Source organism: Hypanus sabinus, chromosome 17, assembly GCF_030144855.1.
Source record: "Hypanus sabinus isolate sHypSab1 chromosome 17, sHypSab1.hap1, whole genome shotgun sequence".
In the NCBI taxonomy this organism is placed as follows: domain Eukaryota; kingdom Metazoa; phylum Chordata; class Chondrichthyes; order Myliobatiformes; family Dasyatidae; genus Hypanus; species Hypanus sabinus.
Window position 1 is genome coordinate 28963067 of NC_082722.1, and position 15164 is coordinate 28978230.

Below are 15164 nucleotides of genomic sequence, written 5' to 3' on the forward strand. Positions count from 1 at the left end.
GTGAAGCAGACCTGGCACCCTTTTGGGACTGGCCGGTTCGAGTGCGCTAGGAGTGGGTCCCCACATAACCCCCCCCACCCCAGAACCAGCGATACACCCCCCAATGTCCACAGTCTGGGCCGGAGCCTGTTTGGGAGGTCGGCCTCTGCGCCGCGGTGCCGGAAACTCGACCGGTTGCGCCAAGTCCACATGGGCCATTTTGAGTCGGTCCACCGTGAAAACCTTCTCTCTCCCCCCAACGTCCAGCACGAACATGGACCCGTTGTTCCTGAGCACCGTAAACGGCCCCTCGTAGGGCCGCTGCAGCAGTGGCCGATGCCCGCCCCTTCGTACAAACACAAACTTACAGTTCTGCAGGTCTTTGGGTACGCAGGTCGGGTTCTGCCCATGCTGCGAAGTGGGTATGGGGGCCAGGTCACCGAGCCACTCGCATAGTCTGCCCGGGACTGCCGCGGGTTCTTCCTCTTGCCCCCTTGGGGCCGGTATGAACTCCCCGGGGACGACCAGGGGTGCGCCGTACACCAACTCGGCCGAGGAGGCATGCAGATCGTCTTTGGGTGCCGTGCGGATGCCGAGTAGGACCCAGGGAAGCTCGTCCGCCCAGTTGGCTCCTCTCAGGCGGGCCATGAGAGCCGACTTTAGGTGACAGTGGAAACGCTCCACTAGTCCGTTCGACTGTGGGTGGTAGGCAGTGGTGTGGTGCAGCTGAGTCCCCAAAAGGCTGGCCATAGCTGAACACAGGCTGAAGGTGAACTCGGTGCCTCTGTCAGAGGTAATGTGGGCCGGTACACCAAAACGGGACACCCAGGTAGCATCAGTGCACGGGCGCAAGATTCGGAGGTGGTGTCGGTGAGCGGGATCGCCTCTGGCCATCTGGTGAACCGGTCCATGATAGTCAGGAGGTGCCGCGCTCCGTGCAACACTAACAGGGGGCCCACGATATCCACATGAATGTGGTCGAAACGCCGGTGGGTGAGGTGGAACTGCTGTGGCAGGGCTTTGGTGTGCCGCTGCACCTTGGCCATTTGGCAGTGCATGCACGTTCTGGCCCATTCACTGACTTGCTTGTGGAGACCGTGCCAAACGAACCTGCTGGAGACCATCCGGACAGTTGTCCGGGTGGAGGGGTGAGCTAAGGTATGAATGGAGTCGAAAACGTGTCGCCATCAAGGTGCCGGGACGACGGGACGGGGCTGGCCAGTGGCGACGTCACTGAGTAGGGTCCTCTCACCCGGGCCTACGGGGAGGTCCTAGAGCTGCAAATCAGAGACTGCAGTTCTGTAACTCGGGATCTCCTCGTCTGCCTGCTGCGCCTCCGCCAGCGCCTCAAAGACTACCCCTTGGGAAAGGGCATGAATGTTAGGGCGAGAGAGCATGTCCGCCACGACATTGTCCTTACCCGAGACGTGCCGGACATCCGTCATGTATTCAGAGATGCAGGACAGATGGCGCTGCTGGCGGGACGACCAGAGATCAGACACCTTCGTGAACATAAAGGTAAGCGGCTTGTGGTCTGTGAACGCGGTGAAGAGCCTACCCTCTAAGAAGTACCTGAAATGCCGGATTGCCAGGTATAGCGCCAACAGTTCCCGGTCGAAAGCACTGTATTTGAGCTCGGGTGGCTGCAGGTGTTTACTGAAAAAGGCCAGGGGTTGCCAGCGACCCGCGATGAGTTGCTCAAGTACCCCACCAACTGCCGTGTTAGATGCGTCCACTGTGAGGGCGGTAGGGACGCCCATTCTGGGGTGCACTAGCATCGTGGCATTTGCCAAGGCTTCTTTCGTTTTAATGAAAGCGGTGGCAGACTCTTTGTCCCAGGTAATGTCCTTGCCTGGACCCGACATCAGGGCGAGCAGGGGACGCATGATTCGGGCAGCTGAAGGGAGGAAGCGGTGGTAGAAATTTACCATACCCACGAATTCCTGAAGGCCTTTGATTGTTGTGGGTCAAGGGAAATGGCGAACCACATCTACCTTAGCGGGCAGAGGGGTTGCCCCGTCTGTAGTGATCCTGTGGCCTAGGAAGTCGATGGTGTCAAGCCCAAACTGGCATTTGGCCGGGTTGATTGTTAGACCGTACTCACTCAGTCGGGTGTAGAGTTGACGGAGGTGGGACAGATGCTCCTGACAACTGTTGCTGGCTATGAAGATGTCGTCCAAATAAATGAATGCGAAGTCCAGGTCGCGTCCCACTGCGTCCATTAACCGCTGGAACACCTGTGCGGCATTCTTCAAGCCGAACAGGGTGATGAGTGCCGTTTTGAGGACGTCGTCTGGATGCAGAGGGATTTGATGGTATCCCCAGACGAGGTCTACCTTGGAGAAGATCTGTGCGCCGTGCAGGTTTGCTGCAAAGTCCTGAATGTGCGGCACAGGGTAGCGGTCCGGTGTGGTAGCCTCATTCAGCCTGCAGTAGTCGCCGCATGGTCTCCAGCCCCCTGTCGTTTTGGGCACCATGTGCAGGGGGGAGGCCCATGGACTGTCGGACCGCCGGATGATCCCCAATTCCTCCATCCTCTTGAAATCCTCCTTCGTCAGTCGGAGCTTGTCCAGGGGAAGCCGCCGAGCACGGGCGTGGAAGGGTGGTCCCTGGGTCGGGATATGGTGCTGTACGCCGTGTCGGGGCACGGCTGCCATGAACTGCGATGCCAGAACCGATGGGAAATCTGCCAGGACTCTGGTGAAGTTGTTGTCGGACAGCGAGATGGAGTCGAGGTGTGGGGTTGGCAACTGGGCTTCTCCCAGGGAGAACGGCTGAAAGGTCTCGGTGTGGACCAGTCTCTGCCTCAGCAGGTCGACCAGCAGGCTGTGAGCCCGCAAAAAATCCACAGCCAGAAGCAGTTGGGCTACAGCGGCCAGTGTGAAGTGCCACACGAACCGGCTGGAGCCGAACTGTAGCTGCACATTACGGGTGCCGTAGGTCCTTACTGTGCTGCCATTCACGGCCCTCGGGGGGGGACCCGGTGCCCTGTTGCGGGTGTCGTAACTCGTCGGAGTTAAGACGCTGATCTCGGCACCGGTGTCGACCAAAAAACAGCATCCCGACCTCTTGTCCCACACATACAGGAGGCTATCCCGATGGCCAGCCGCTGTAGCCAACAGTGGCGGCTGGCCCTGGCGTTTCCTGGGAACTTGCAGGGCGGGCTTCTGCACCCCACTGCTGGTGATAGAAGCACCATTGCTCGTTGGGCTCCCCACCCCTGCCTCCGGGGTTCGCGGGCTCTGTGGCCGGGCCTGGTCTGGTTTGCTGCTGGGAGCGTGGCTTGGTGATCTGTGCGACGGACGCCCCACTCACCTTCTTGGCATTCCACAGCAAGTCCGCCCAGGCTGCCACCTTCCGGGGGGGTCACTGAAATCCGCGTCGGACAGCAGCAGGCGTATGTCCTCGGGCAGCTGCTCCAGGAATGCCTGCTCAAACATGAGGCAGGGTTTGAGTCCGCCAGCCAGAGACAACATCTCATTCATTAAAGCCGATGGAGGTCTGTCTCCCAAGCCATCCAGGTGCAGTAAACGGGCAGCCCGCTCACGCTGTGAGTGTCTGAAAGTCCTTATGAGCAGGGCTTTGAATTCCATGTACTTGCCGTCTGCCGGGGGCGACTGTACGAACTCCGCGACCTGGGCCGCTGTGTCCTGGTCAAGGGAGCTCACCACGTAGTAGTAACGTGTCTTCTGAGGTTATCTGCCGAACATAGAATTGGGCTTCTGCTTGCTGGAACCAGAGGTGAGGTCTCAGTGTCCAGAAGCTTGGCAGTTTCAACGAAACCGCATGAACAGATGCAGCGTCGTTCATCTCCGGTCCAAATATAGTTTGGACCGTTGGGGACACCAATTGTAGCGGTGTGCTACACGCAGCGTTGAAATAACAACACGGAGTCGGTAAACTGCAGTTAAAGTAGATTTTATTCAAACTTCGCGGCTTCGCTTTAAAGCCTCCCTGATCCCGCCCTCCCCGGGCGCAGATGCTGTTGGGGGAACGTACTCACAGTCCCGCGCAGGCTTTTCCCTTTGTTGGTGAAGCAGACCTGGTGCCCTTTTGGGACTGACCTTTTTTGTGCCGGCATGCTGGCTATTTGTGAGCCGGTTCGAGTGCGCTAGGAAGTGGGTCGCCACAATACGCTATCAAAATGTTTGACCATAAAACAATTCTTTCAACTAATAGAAAGTTAAAACCAGGGACAATACTATTATAATTGATTTGCATTTTGTACTGACTATGAACTTTTACTGGGAAAGTTTGGAACTTGGTTTGAACATGATCTGTTAAATGTACCTTTGGTTACTAGGGGAAATCAAGGAAAATGGGATGATCTCAATTTTTAGAAAACAGGTACAGCTGGATGGCTACTCCTGCTTCTATTTCTTCCATTCTTTTGTAACAAAGATATGGAAGAATACAAAAGAACCCAAAGGCTAGTGGAAAGGATTAGTGCAGATTATGCCACTTAGAAAGGTGATGTCACCAAATATTCTATATAGATTTTGCTCTAAGGTCATCTGCCCAGGTACAGCTATGATCTCAGAAGAAAATGGCACAAAGCTTGACAGCAACTCACATTCAGTATAAAAATAAATTCTCACTATAAAAAGTGACTCAAAATATCTCCTCAAACTTCAAGGACAATTTTTCTTGGCTCAAAAAAAAATGACAGTATTTCAGAAACTCTGTAGTACAAGACCTATTGCCTATGCAATCTTCTGTTTGATAAAACATCCATTACCTTTACATAAAACATACCATTATGAATTAAGGGACCAAACACAATCTTGCAGAGTTGACATGTAGCAAAAATATTTATCAGTTGTGTGATAATGGTAAAATGACTAAGTGCAGGAAGAAATTAGACAAAATGGAAAAGATGTATGTAATCACCAGAAAGAACAAAGTTTGAAAGAAAACGAAGTTTTAATGAGTCATTTGCGGTGGGTACTTACTCCAATCCAATAATCCCACAGGCTTTAGAACTAACCCTTCTTTTGACAGCCCAGTTAATTTGTTCCCCCTTCCCCCAAAAATTAGCCCATTCTAGGCTTTTGCCTTTAGTTACATGCCAATGGTTCAATCAACATTCCACAGTTCACTTTTAAGTTTATCTACTTTTTCAAAAGTGACTTTCATATTTTAAAAGCAGCAAACAAGTCCTGCCATTGGTATTTCAATGAAACAGAGACATGGACTGCAAAAGTCCATACATTAGAACTTGCAAATCTAGAATGAACAACTTCAATACTCAATCTACTTAAATTAATAAAAATATAGCCAACAAACAGAACCTGATGGCAAATTCATGCTATATTGTATGCATAGTGCAAGTCAATAAACTTTCAGACTTTGCTTCTCTGAAAATTTGTACTTCCAACAAATTGCTTTATAATTTTCCCCTTTAACATGATATCTTGCTAGTCGGCATTACAACAAATGACAACGTGCAAATGCTGCAACATAAATGGTGTTTTTTCAATAGAATATAGAACATATTGAAATCTACAGATCAGTGATAATTTCTGGGATCATAGTTTGTCAAAGGAATGAATCCAAATTCTAGAAATACAATATTACAAGCTGAAACTGTTGGCTACTGGGAAAGAGCTCACAAAACAAAGTGATTAAATTTATTTTAAGACAACTAACATTCAGCAACAATAATTTACCAAATAGCTATCTATGGATTTAAGCAAATAGTTTGGATATGGAACACAACTTAGCGATGTTTTCCTATCCCAATATTTAAACAAACTTTAAACTAGCTTTTTTATCTCTCTAATTTGGGACAGTTTCTGAAACTGTACATACGTATAAACATGTAATGTATGTTCTTACAAACTATTTCATCCGAGTCTATACCAGCTCCCAGCACAGCAACCCCATTAGTTACATTCTCCCCGCTCATACTTCCCTCTGGCCATGCAGCTATTCTCTCTTTCATGCCCACCAACATCCCCTTTTGGTTCTTTTGCTATGGAAGGTCAATTTACAGTAGTTAATTAACCTACCAGCTCACATTTGGGATGCGAAAGGAAACCAGGACATAAAAGAACAATCAAGTGAACTTTTTATTATCAGAAACAGTGTGCAATGTGCAGGAAAACACTTACACTTACCTTAAGTTGTCCAACTACCATACTCAAAATGCAATTATCAGGTGTGGGTTGATGGTCTTGTGCAGTTACCAGATGCCGTATGGTTCCAAATGGAAGGCTCTGTTTTTTTTTAAAAAAAAATTACTGTTTTAGCTGAGAAAACTGTTAAAATGAACACCCTATGTAGATTCTACCTGCATATTAAGGTCAGCAATAAGCTGGGCTTCACTGCTGACCATGATGTAAGTAGCCAATACAGAACCAAGTCGCTAAGTATAAACTTTATTTCTCTACAGATAGAAATTAAACTCTTTACAAAGTTTTTAACTGTTATGGGTTTTAAAAAATAAATTTTAATCAAAAAAACATTTGCTTTCTATCCATCTTCCATATTCAGCATTTTACTTTAAACTTAACTGCTCTATCTGCATCCTATTCATGCCAATTTACACATCCTAGGAATCAGTGCATCCAACCATTAAGAAACAACATTTACTTGCCCCATTCTACCATGTCCAAACCATGAAGTAATTGTAAAAGCATACTTACAATAAGTTTTTCCACAATAGCATCTTTACCTTGGTACCGCTGTGCTTCCCAAGAAAGGCAAGAAGACTCGATCTAAAACAAAAACACAATTACTAAACCTGACAGCAGCAGGTTTTAAGAAAACAACAGTTTCTCTTTTAGAGAAAAAAATGTTTCAGAGACTACAATTAGGTAATCAGGGGCTATATCTTCCAACATTATGTCAGGTTCCCAATGGAAGACCAGACCAATGATCTCATTGCAAAAACACTAACTGGAACAAACATTCAGCAAAATATATCCTTTTTATTTAAATAATATGATATTTGGGCACCAGTCAACTTAAATACATTCAATATCAACAGCTGAAAAATTCTGAACAGAAAAGTTCAAAATATTTTCAATCACGCTACAATGACAAGTACACAAATTTTAAAGCTCTTGATAGCCATTACAATTAACCTATACTTCATTCTGCAAATCAGATAAATATCCAAGGCTTTCATGCTTTAATTAGAATGAAAGCAACTCACTCCCAATGCAATGAAACTACAATTTTGAATTAAAAGGCTCTAATAGTATCTTCATCAAAGATCCTGCATATTTTACGAACAGATGAACAGTACTTTTTCTTGGGAGAACACTATGCTTTAGATTAGTGTTAAAAGGAACCCATTTCATTTACACAAACACACAATGGCCTTAAAATAAACCACAAATATACTTTTCTGTATTATCTGCCAAAATGCACTTTAAGTTCAGTAACATTTTCTCTTCACAATTCAAGTAAAAATCTCTATGGCTTCCTAGGCAAACTAGATTAGTCTATTAAAATGTTCCAGTTTTACTTCTGATAATTTTATCAATGATTTGCTTGCAATGAGTTATATATAATGCAACATAGTCCATTCATTTTATTGAAAAACTGGCTTTCAACTACTATAAATACTGTAACCAATGAAAAGCCAGAGGTCTAGAAACACAATTGTAAACTATGAAAAAATTGTCTTAGAAAAATGAATTGTGAAACATTGGAATATTTTTGAAAAAAAGCACTCATTGTGAAAGCAAATTTATTTTTTCCAATCATACCCCAGTGAAGAAAACTTACAAACAGTAGACAGAACTAAGTTCATACTTACATATAATGGTGCTAGTGAACCCCTATTTGAATCAAAAATTTTATAGTAATGGTCCACAAAGCTAGTTCCAATCTGCTCCCAAATAGGACTTTCGTTCATTCTGATCAGTCAGCCTCAAGCACTAAACAGATGCAAAGAAAAATATTTCAGCTTAAAATTATTCACTTTGTTAGAGACTTTTAGAACTATTCTAGACATTTTGTTGCTACCATGCTTCTACAATAATAAACAGATCACAGTGACTAGGGAAGCAATCCTAACTGTTTTTTCCCCATTAAACAAGCATAGCTTTCCCAACTACTGAATATAAGCAGAGGCATCCAAAATTATCTACACCATGGGATGTCAAAGATCAATTTTTGGCATATTGGCATCAAAATCCAACATTCTATTATAGAACAAATTTATATACAGAAAAGCAAAATTTTTCCCTGTCTAAAAAAAATCACAATAATGACACAACCTTGCAAGAACATTCAAGTGTTATTGACACCTTAATAAAATCAAGAGTTATTTAGAAATTTCACCTCTTCATTTACTGTCCTGCCATGGGCATTGTCTAAAGATAAAAACAGCTGCTATGGAGCTAATGATGGCTTTGTGGCCAAATTTGCAGATTATACAAAGCAATTAGGAGAATGGGCAAAACAATGTCAGATGGAATACAGTGTAGGGAAGTATATGGTCATGCACACTGGTTGAAGGAATAAAAGCACAGTCTATTTTCTAAACAGGGAGAAAATGGAGCAAATTCAGAAATCAGACATGCAAAGGGACTTGGGAGTCCTCGTCCAGGATTCTGTAACAGTCAACTTGCAGGTTGAGTCAATGATAAGGAAGGCAAATGCAATGTTAGCATTCATTTTGAGAGGACAAGAATATAAAACAAGGATGTGATGCTGAGGCTTTATAAGACATTGGTCAGACTGCACGGAGTATTGTGAGCAGTTTTGAGCCCCTCATTGAGAAAAGACATGCTGGATTTGGAGAGGGTCCAAAGGAGATTCAAGAGAGTTAATGTATGAAAAGCATTTGATAACACTGGGCCTATGCTTGCTAGTGTTTAGAAAAATTGGCAGGGGAGAGGAGTGGGGAGAGGGGGAGAGAGGTGGGGAGGAGAGAGAGAACCTCATTGAAAAAGTAGATGTGGGAAGGATGCTTCTTATTCTGCAGGAAGTCTAGGACCAGAGGGTACAGCCCCAGAATAAAAAATTGTCCATTTAGAACAGAGATAAGAAATTTCTTTAGATGGGGATGATGAATCTGGAATCCACTGCCACAAAGGGTGGTGGAGGACAAGCCATTTAAAGTGGAAGCTGATAGGTTCTTGATTAGTAGGAGTTCAAAGGTTACATAGGGTGAAGGCAAGAGAACGGGGAATGATAAATTAGCCATGATGAAACAGTGGAGCAGATTCGATGGGCCAAATTGTCTAATTCTACTTGTGTCCAATGGCTTTATAGAATCAATTTTCTTCCATTACATACTCAAACACGTGAAAAAGTTCCTAGCAAATCCAAGTTCCAATACTGGTTTTTATATAGCACCTATAAAGACCAAAGCATTCCAAGCACATTTTAGGAACATTATTAAACAATTTTTAAAAATGTCAAAAGCTGTACAAGAAAATCTGCAGATGCTGGAAATTTAAGCCACACAAAATGCTGGAGGAACTCAGCAGGCCAGGCAGCATCAACAGAAAAGAGTAAACAGTTCACACTTCGGGCCAAGACACTTCATCAGGACTGGAAAAAAAAGATCAGAAGTCACAGCAAGAAGGTGGGGGGATGGGAGGAAGAAGTATAAGGTGGGAGGTGACAGGTGAAACCAGGAGGGGGGAGGGATGAAGTAAAGAGCTAGGAAGTTGATTGGTGAAAGAGATAAAGGGCTGGAGAAGGGGGAATCTGACAGGAGTGGTAGAAGACAAGGGAAGGAGGAGTGAGTGGGGTCAAATGAGAATGGCAAAGAGAAAATCTGCAGATGCTGAAAATTTAAGCAACACACAAATTGCTGGAAGAACTCAGCAAGTTATTCGGAAGATGAAAAGGAATATCAAAAGTGGCAGGCAGAATTCATGTCAATAAGTGAGGTTTTTAAATCAAGTAAATTTTATAGGTTCACGCCTTGCGATGTGAAAGAGTTGAGAACTTTAAGCAACCCAACACGTGGCTACAAGCCACCAAAATACATGTATCATCAGAATTAATGAATGAAGCAAAATTTACATCTCAGTTAGATAAATAGCTTAAGGAAAGATGTGATCACGCAAGTTTGTGATCTCAGAACTTTTAAATAGCAAATAGAACGTTTTGAGCCAAATATACCGCTTCCACATTCTGATTTCCATCTTATTCTTCCCATTTTTTAATGCAATTAGATTTATAAGATAAATACCAAGGTTCTCTCAGAATGCAAGGTTATTTTCTTGCACACTACTGTTCAAAGTCAGCTTGCAGCTGCACCCTTGCATACATCTTGCACAAGAGCCGCCAACAGTTAAAACTTTACCTGCCCTAGGCAGGTAAATTACATCTGCAGCATCAGATCCAGCAGCTTAACTTTGGCTGCCAGATCTCCTGCAAGACACTGATATGTCCATCATTCATGTGGTCCAGTCAAATTTTCAGTGACTTTAACATGATATGTGCTGGAAAATTAATTAGCCAGAAGTAATAACAGCAATTCAAATTTATGGTCTTTTTTAGATTACACAATTCCATTAGAAAAGAATTGGATGATCAAACTTGTACAAGTACCTAATTGCACAGATGTAAACAGTTTCATAATGACTGACAATACAATAAGCAATCATACTTAACCAGAGTTCCAAATAAAATATTAAGGACTGTGCCCTCGTCTTACTCTTTCTTTAAGTCCACAATTAATTCTTCAGTCTTACTGACGTTGTATGCAAGGAGGTGGCTGCAACACTACTCAACCAGCTGATCTATCTCGCTCCTGTACACCTTCGTCATCTGAAATTCTATCAGCAAATACATATGTCATCAGCAAATTTATAGATGGCATTTGAGCTGTGCCTAGCCACACAATGAGGTGGGTACAGAATACTTGAAGATCAGCACCTGATCTTTCTTTGTCTTCAAACTTAGAGGGGCTCGGAAATTGGAAAAGATTGCGATGCCAATATTGCACTGAAATATGATTAACTTAGACAGGAATATGAAGACGACTGAGTTGCTGTTAATAAGTTTAACATAATCTCCTTGCAATTGAAGATTGATTTAATTAAAGTTTGTTAACAATTCTGACAAATAAGCAATATCATGCCCAATATTCATGAGTTGATTATTGAATGAAGCATTTGAGTCTTCAAAGAATTTTATCAGTTTCAAAAGGGGCAAAAAGGACAGTCTCATTTTGAGAGCTATCTGACTTCTGTGTGGAAACTGTTCAACAAAATAGCTGAGAATTGAAAGCTTGGGACTTGATATTGCTTATACTGTGCTAACAGTATTGAATGATTTGTACAGTAGGTCATTAAGGATTTTTGTGTCAAGATATTGTCTGTGAATTACACAGTAAATGGTAAACACGTTAGGTACAGCTTTTTTCAAAAAAGTAATAATACACTGTAATTGATGATGCCTCATCAGTTGCACAACAGTGTTATCGAGCAGAATGGTCTTCTCTTTGAATCATTTTTTATGAAACTGAAATATTGACCCCCCCCCCCACCTTGTCTATGTTTCTAGACCCCTGGCAAATAACAACTCTTGAACCATGCTTTCATCTTTTATGAAGCGATCATCACCTAGAAGCAAAGATTTGTTCCATGACAAAGTTGACTCATCCAAATGCTGAACAAATTGTGTTGTCCTAAGTATCTTGCACAATGTGCCTTCCACATACTCAGCCATTCATCTGTTTGTCTTTGAACACTGTTGCTGAACGGAATCACTTTAATTATTTGCTCTGCTGCTTATGCAAAACCATATACAAAACCTCCCTTACTGCTGGCAGGATTAGTTCTTCTCCAATTGTATGGGGCTTTCCATTTTTAGCAATGAGCAATGAAGCATTGTACGAAGCCCACAAACTATCACTGTTCTGTTGTGAAGTGCTGGCAAACATGCTTTCATGAAGTGATTGAAAATAAGCCATTGTAGCAGTGTGCTACACGCAGCGCTGAAATAACAACACGGAGTCGGTGAGCTGCAGTTGCAAAAAGAGATTTATTCAAACTTCGTGGGCTCGCTTTAAAGCCTTCCTGATCCCGCCCTCTCCGGGTGGGAATGCTGTATTCACAGTCCCATCCCGCGCGCGGGCTTTTCCCCTTGCTGGTGACGCAGGCTTGGTGCCCTCTTTGGGACCTGCCTCAATGCCGGCCTGCACCACTTTGTGAGCCGGTTCGAATGCGCTGGGAAGTGGGTCGCCACATAACCCCCCCCCCCACAAGAACCGGTGATACACCCCCCCCCCACCCCAATGTCCACAGTCTGGGTCGGACTCTGTTTGGGTGGTCTGCCTCTGTGCCGGAATCTCGACCGGCTGCGCCAAGTCCACATGGGCCAGTTTGAGTCGGTCCACAGTGAAAACTTCCTCTTTCCCCCCAATGTCCAGCACGAATGTGGACCCGTTGTTTCTGATCACCGTAAACGGCCCCTCGTAGGGCCGCTGTAGCGGTGCCCGATGTCCGCCCCGTCGTACAAAAATGAACTTACAGTTTTGCAGGTCTTTGGGTACGCAGGTCGGGTTCTGCCCATGCTGCGAAGTGGGTATGGGGGCCAGGTTACGGAGCCTCTCGTGTAGCCTGCCCAGGACTGCTGCGGGTTCTTCCTCTTGCCCCCTTGGAGCTGGTATGAACTCTCCTGGGACCACAGGGGTGCACCTTACAGCAACTCAGCTGACGAGGCATGCAGATCTTCTTTGGGCGCCTTGCAGATTCCGAGCAGGACCCAGGGAAGCTCGTCCACCCAGTTAGGCCCTTTGAGGCGGGCCATGAAAGCCAACTTCAGGTGACGGTGGAAACGCTCCACTAGTCCGTTTGACTGTGGGTGGTAAGCAGTTGTGTGGTGCAGCTGTGTCCCCAAAAGGCTGGCCACCATGAACTGCAGTGCCAGAACCGATGGGAAATCTGCCAGGACTCTGGTGAAGTAATTGTCAGACAACGTGATGGAGTCTGGGTGTGGGGCCAGCAACTGGGCTTCACCCAGGGAGAACGTTTGAAAAGTCTCGGCGTGGACCAGTCTCTTCCTTAGCAGGTCGACCAGTAGGCTGTGAGCTCGCAAAAAATCCGCTCCCAGGAGCGTTTGGGCTACGGCGGCCAGTGTGAAGTCCCACGTGAACCGGCTGGAGCCGAACTGTAGCCCCCAAACCATCCAGGTGCAGTAAGCAGGCAGCTCGCTCGCGCCGTGAGAGTCCGAAAGTCCTTATGAGCAAGGCTTTGAATTCTGTGTATTTGCCTTCCGCTGGGGGCGACTGTATGAACTCCGCAACCTGGGCTGCTGTTTCCTGGTCGAGGGAGCTCACCATGTAGTAGTAACTTGTGGCATCCAAGGTTATCTGCCGAATGTGGAATTGGGCTTCTGCTTGCTGGAACCCATAGGTGAGGTTGCAGCGTCCAGAAGCTTGGCAGTTTTAACGAAACTGCATGAACAGATGCGGCGTCGTTCATCTTCGGCCCAAATATCGTTTGGGCCATCGGGGTCACCAACTGTAGCGGTGTGCTACATGTAGCGCTGAAATAACTTCACGGAGTCTGTGAGCTGCAGTTGCAAAAAGAGATTTATTCAAACTTCGCAGCCTCACTTTAAAGCCTTCCTGATCCCGCCCTCCCCGGGCGGGAATGCTGTAGGGGGCGCATATTCACAGTCCCGTCCCACGCACAGGCTTTTCCCCTTACTGGTGACGCAGGCTTGGTGCCATCTTTGGGACCTGCCTCAATGCCGGCGCACGCCACTTTGTGAGCCGGTTCAAGTGCGCTGGGAAGTGGGTCGCCACACCATTTTAATTTACTATATGAGTGTATCTTCTTTAAATGGTCAAGGAGCCTGGACAGTTTCATTGCCCCATTTGGGAAATAAAAACTTTCCCATACAACAGATACATTGGCTGTTGTTGGTTGCTTGGAGCTGACATAAATCCATATTTCAGATACTCCACACTACACTCTCTACTACTCTTTTTCATTTTGTCTGCTTCTGGCTATTTTCGTTATATATTAATGACCACAGTCAATCACTTATTGTCTGTCCAACCTGTTTGTCTGTGCTGCAATCAATAAAGAGAAAAGTAATGACATCATAACAGTTCAGGCAAAACCTGACTCTCTACCTGAAGGTATGTTCAGTAGGGCAGCAATACCTTGGTTGGGCCGTGGGCGAGAGAAATGCAGTCAACACCATTCAAAAGGGCAGATTCTGAATTTTACTCCACTGAATGTCATACCCCAATTCAGAGGAACTGCATAACTGCATGATTAGAGTATGGGAATCATACTAGCTTATACCGCACTATAATAGTGAACAGCAACGAGTGGGCTGGGCTGGAAATAGCATGATTTCTTCAGTACAAATTTCTAATGACATACCAAACACAGAAGCATCACATTGATTTTCAACTGTAAAGTACTTTGCACTATGTCTAAGAGAACAGTGGGTTAGCAAGAGATGGGGTGATTACATGATCATTCTAATCAATTATGAGGCACCAAAAATCAAATGCTTTTAATTTGCCATTCATTCCTTAAATTAAGCATGTAATCCCTCAGCTGTCTCCCATATTACTAAGTGTCCCACTGCCCCCTTTATCTTTATCACCCCATGAAATTTTCACCCCCCCCCTCCCCCAGGAGGCAATATCACCCACTTTTCAGCAGCACAGTCAAAATGGCAGATGAGATCTCAGGTCCAGGAGAGAAAGATTTTAAAAGGAGCTTTCACAGGGTTTTGGCTTTTTTCAACAGCAGTCTCAATTCACTAGCAATGGCAAATAAAAATAAGGCACGGACAAGCGGGATGGCCATTGTAGGAGTGGACCAGGATTAGAGGGGGAAGGCTTTGGCTCATCAGACTTCAGTGAGAACAGGCTTCTTTTTCACCATTCATGGGTTTAGTGCAAAGTTAAGAGTGAAAATGGCTCCGGGAACTGCGTTGTGTTCTTTGTGTGAGATGTGGGATTTTGGGAAGACCTCCAGCCTCCTTGATAACCACTTCTGTACCAGCTGTAGCTCCTCAAACAACACGTGAAGGAACTACAGCTGCAGCTAGATGACCTTTAGCTCATATGCAAAACTTGAGATGATTAACCAGAGCTACAGGGAGGTAGTCACCCCTAGGTTGCAGAAGGTAAGTAAATGAGTCAGGAGGGGGAAGGGAATTAGGCAGCCAGTACAGAGTACCCCTATGACCATTCTCCTTAATAAAATAAATAAAACATTTGGATACTGTTGAAGAGC

At 45.3% G+C, this 15164-nt stretch overlaps 1 protein-coding gene across 6 annotated transcripts in view; it reads right to left on the minus strand.

Annotated features, from left to right (window-relative positions):
• Positions 1-15164, minus strand: part of nutf2 (nuclear transport factor 2) — a 48749-nt gene that overhangs the window by 24774 nt on the left and 8811 nt on the right. For 5 of the 6 annotated variants that reach the window (XM_059992744.1, XM_059992745.1, XM_059992748.1 and 2 more), the window contains exons 2-4: positions 7748-7868; positions 6627-6698; positions 6099-6197 (exon numbers count right to left, since the gene is read on the minus strand). In XM_059992744.1, the coding sequence (XP_059848727.1) occupies positions 6099-6197; positions 6627-6698; positions 7748-7846 (270 nt within the window). In that variant the 5' untranslated portion in view covers positions 7847-7868. Of the gene's footprint in view, positions 1-6098; positions 6198-6626; positions 6699-7747; positions 7869-10609; positions 10731-15164 lie in introns of those variants that run through there. The other variant, XM_059992747.1, reaches the window with a different exon arrangement.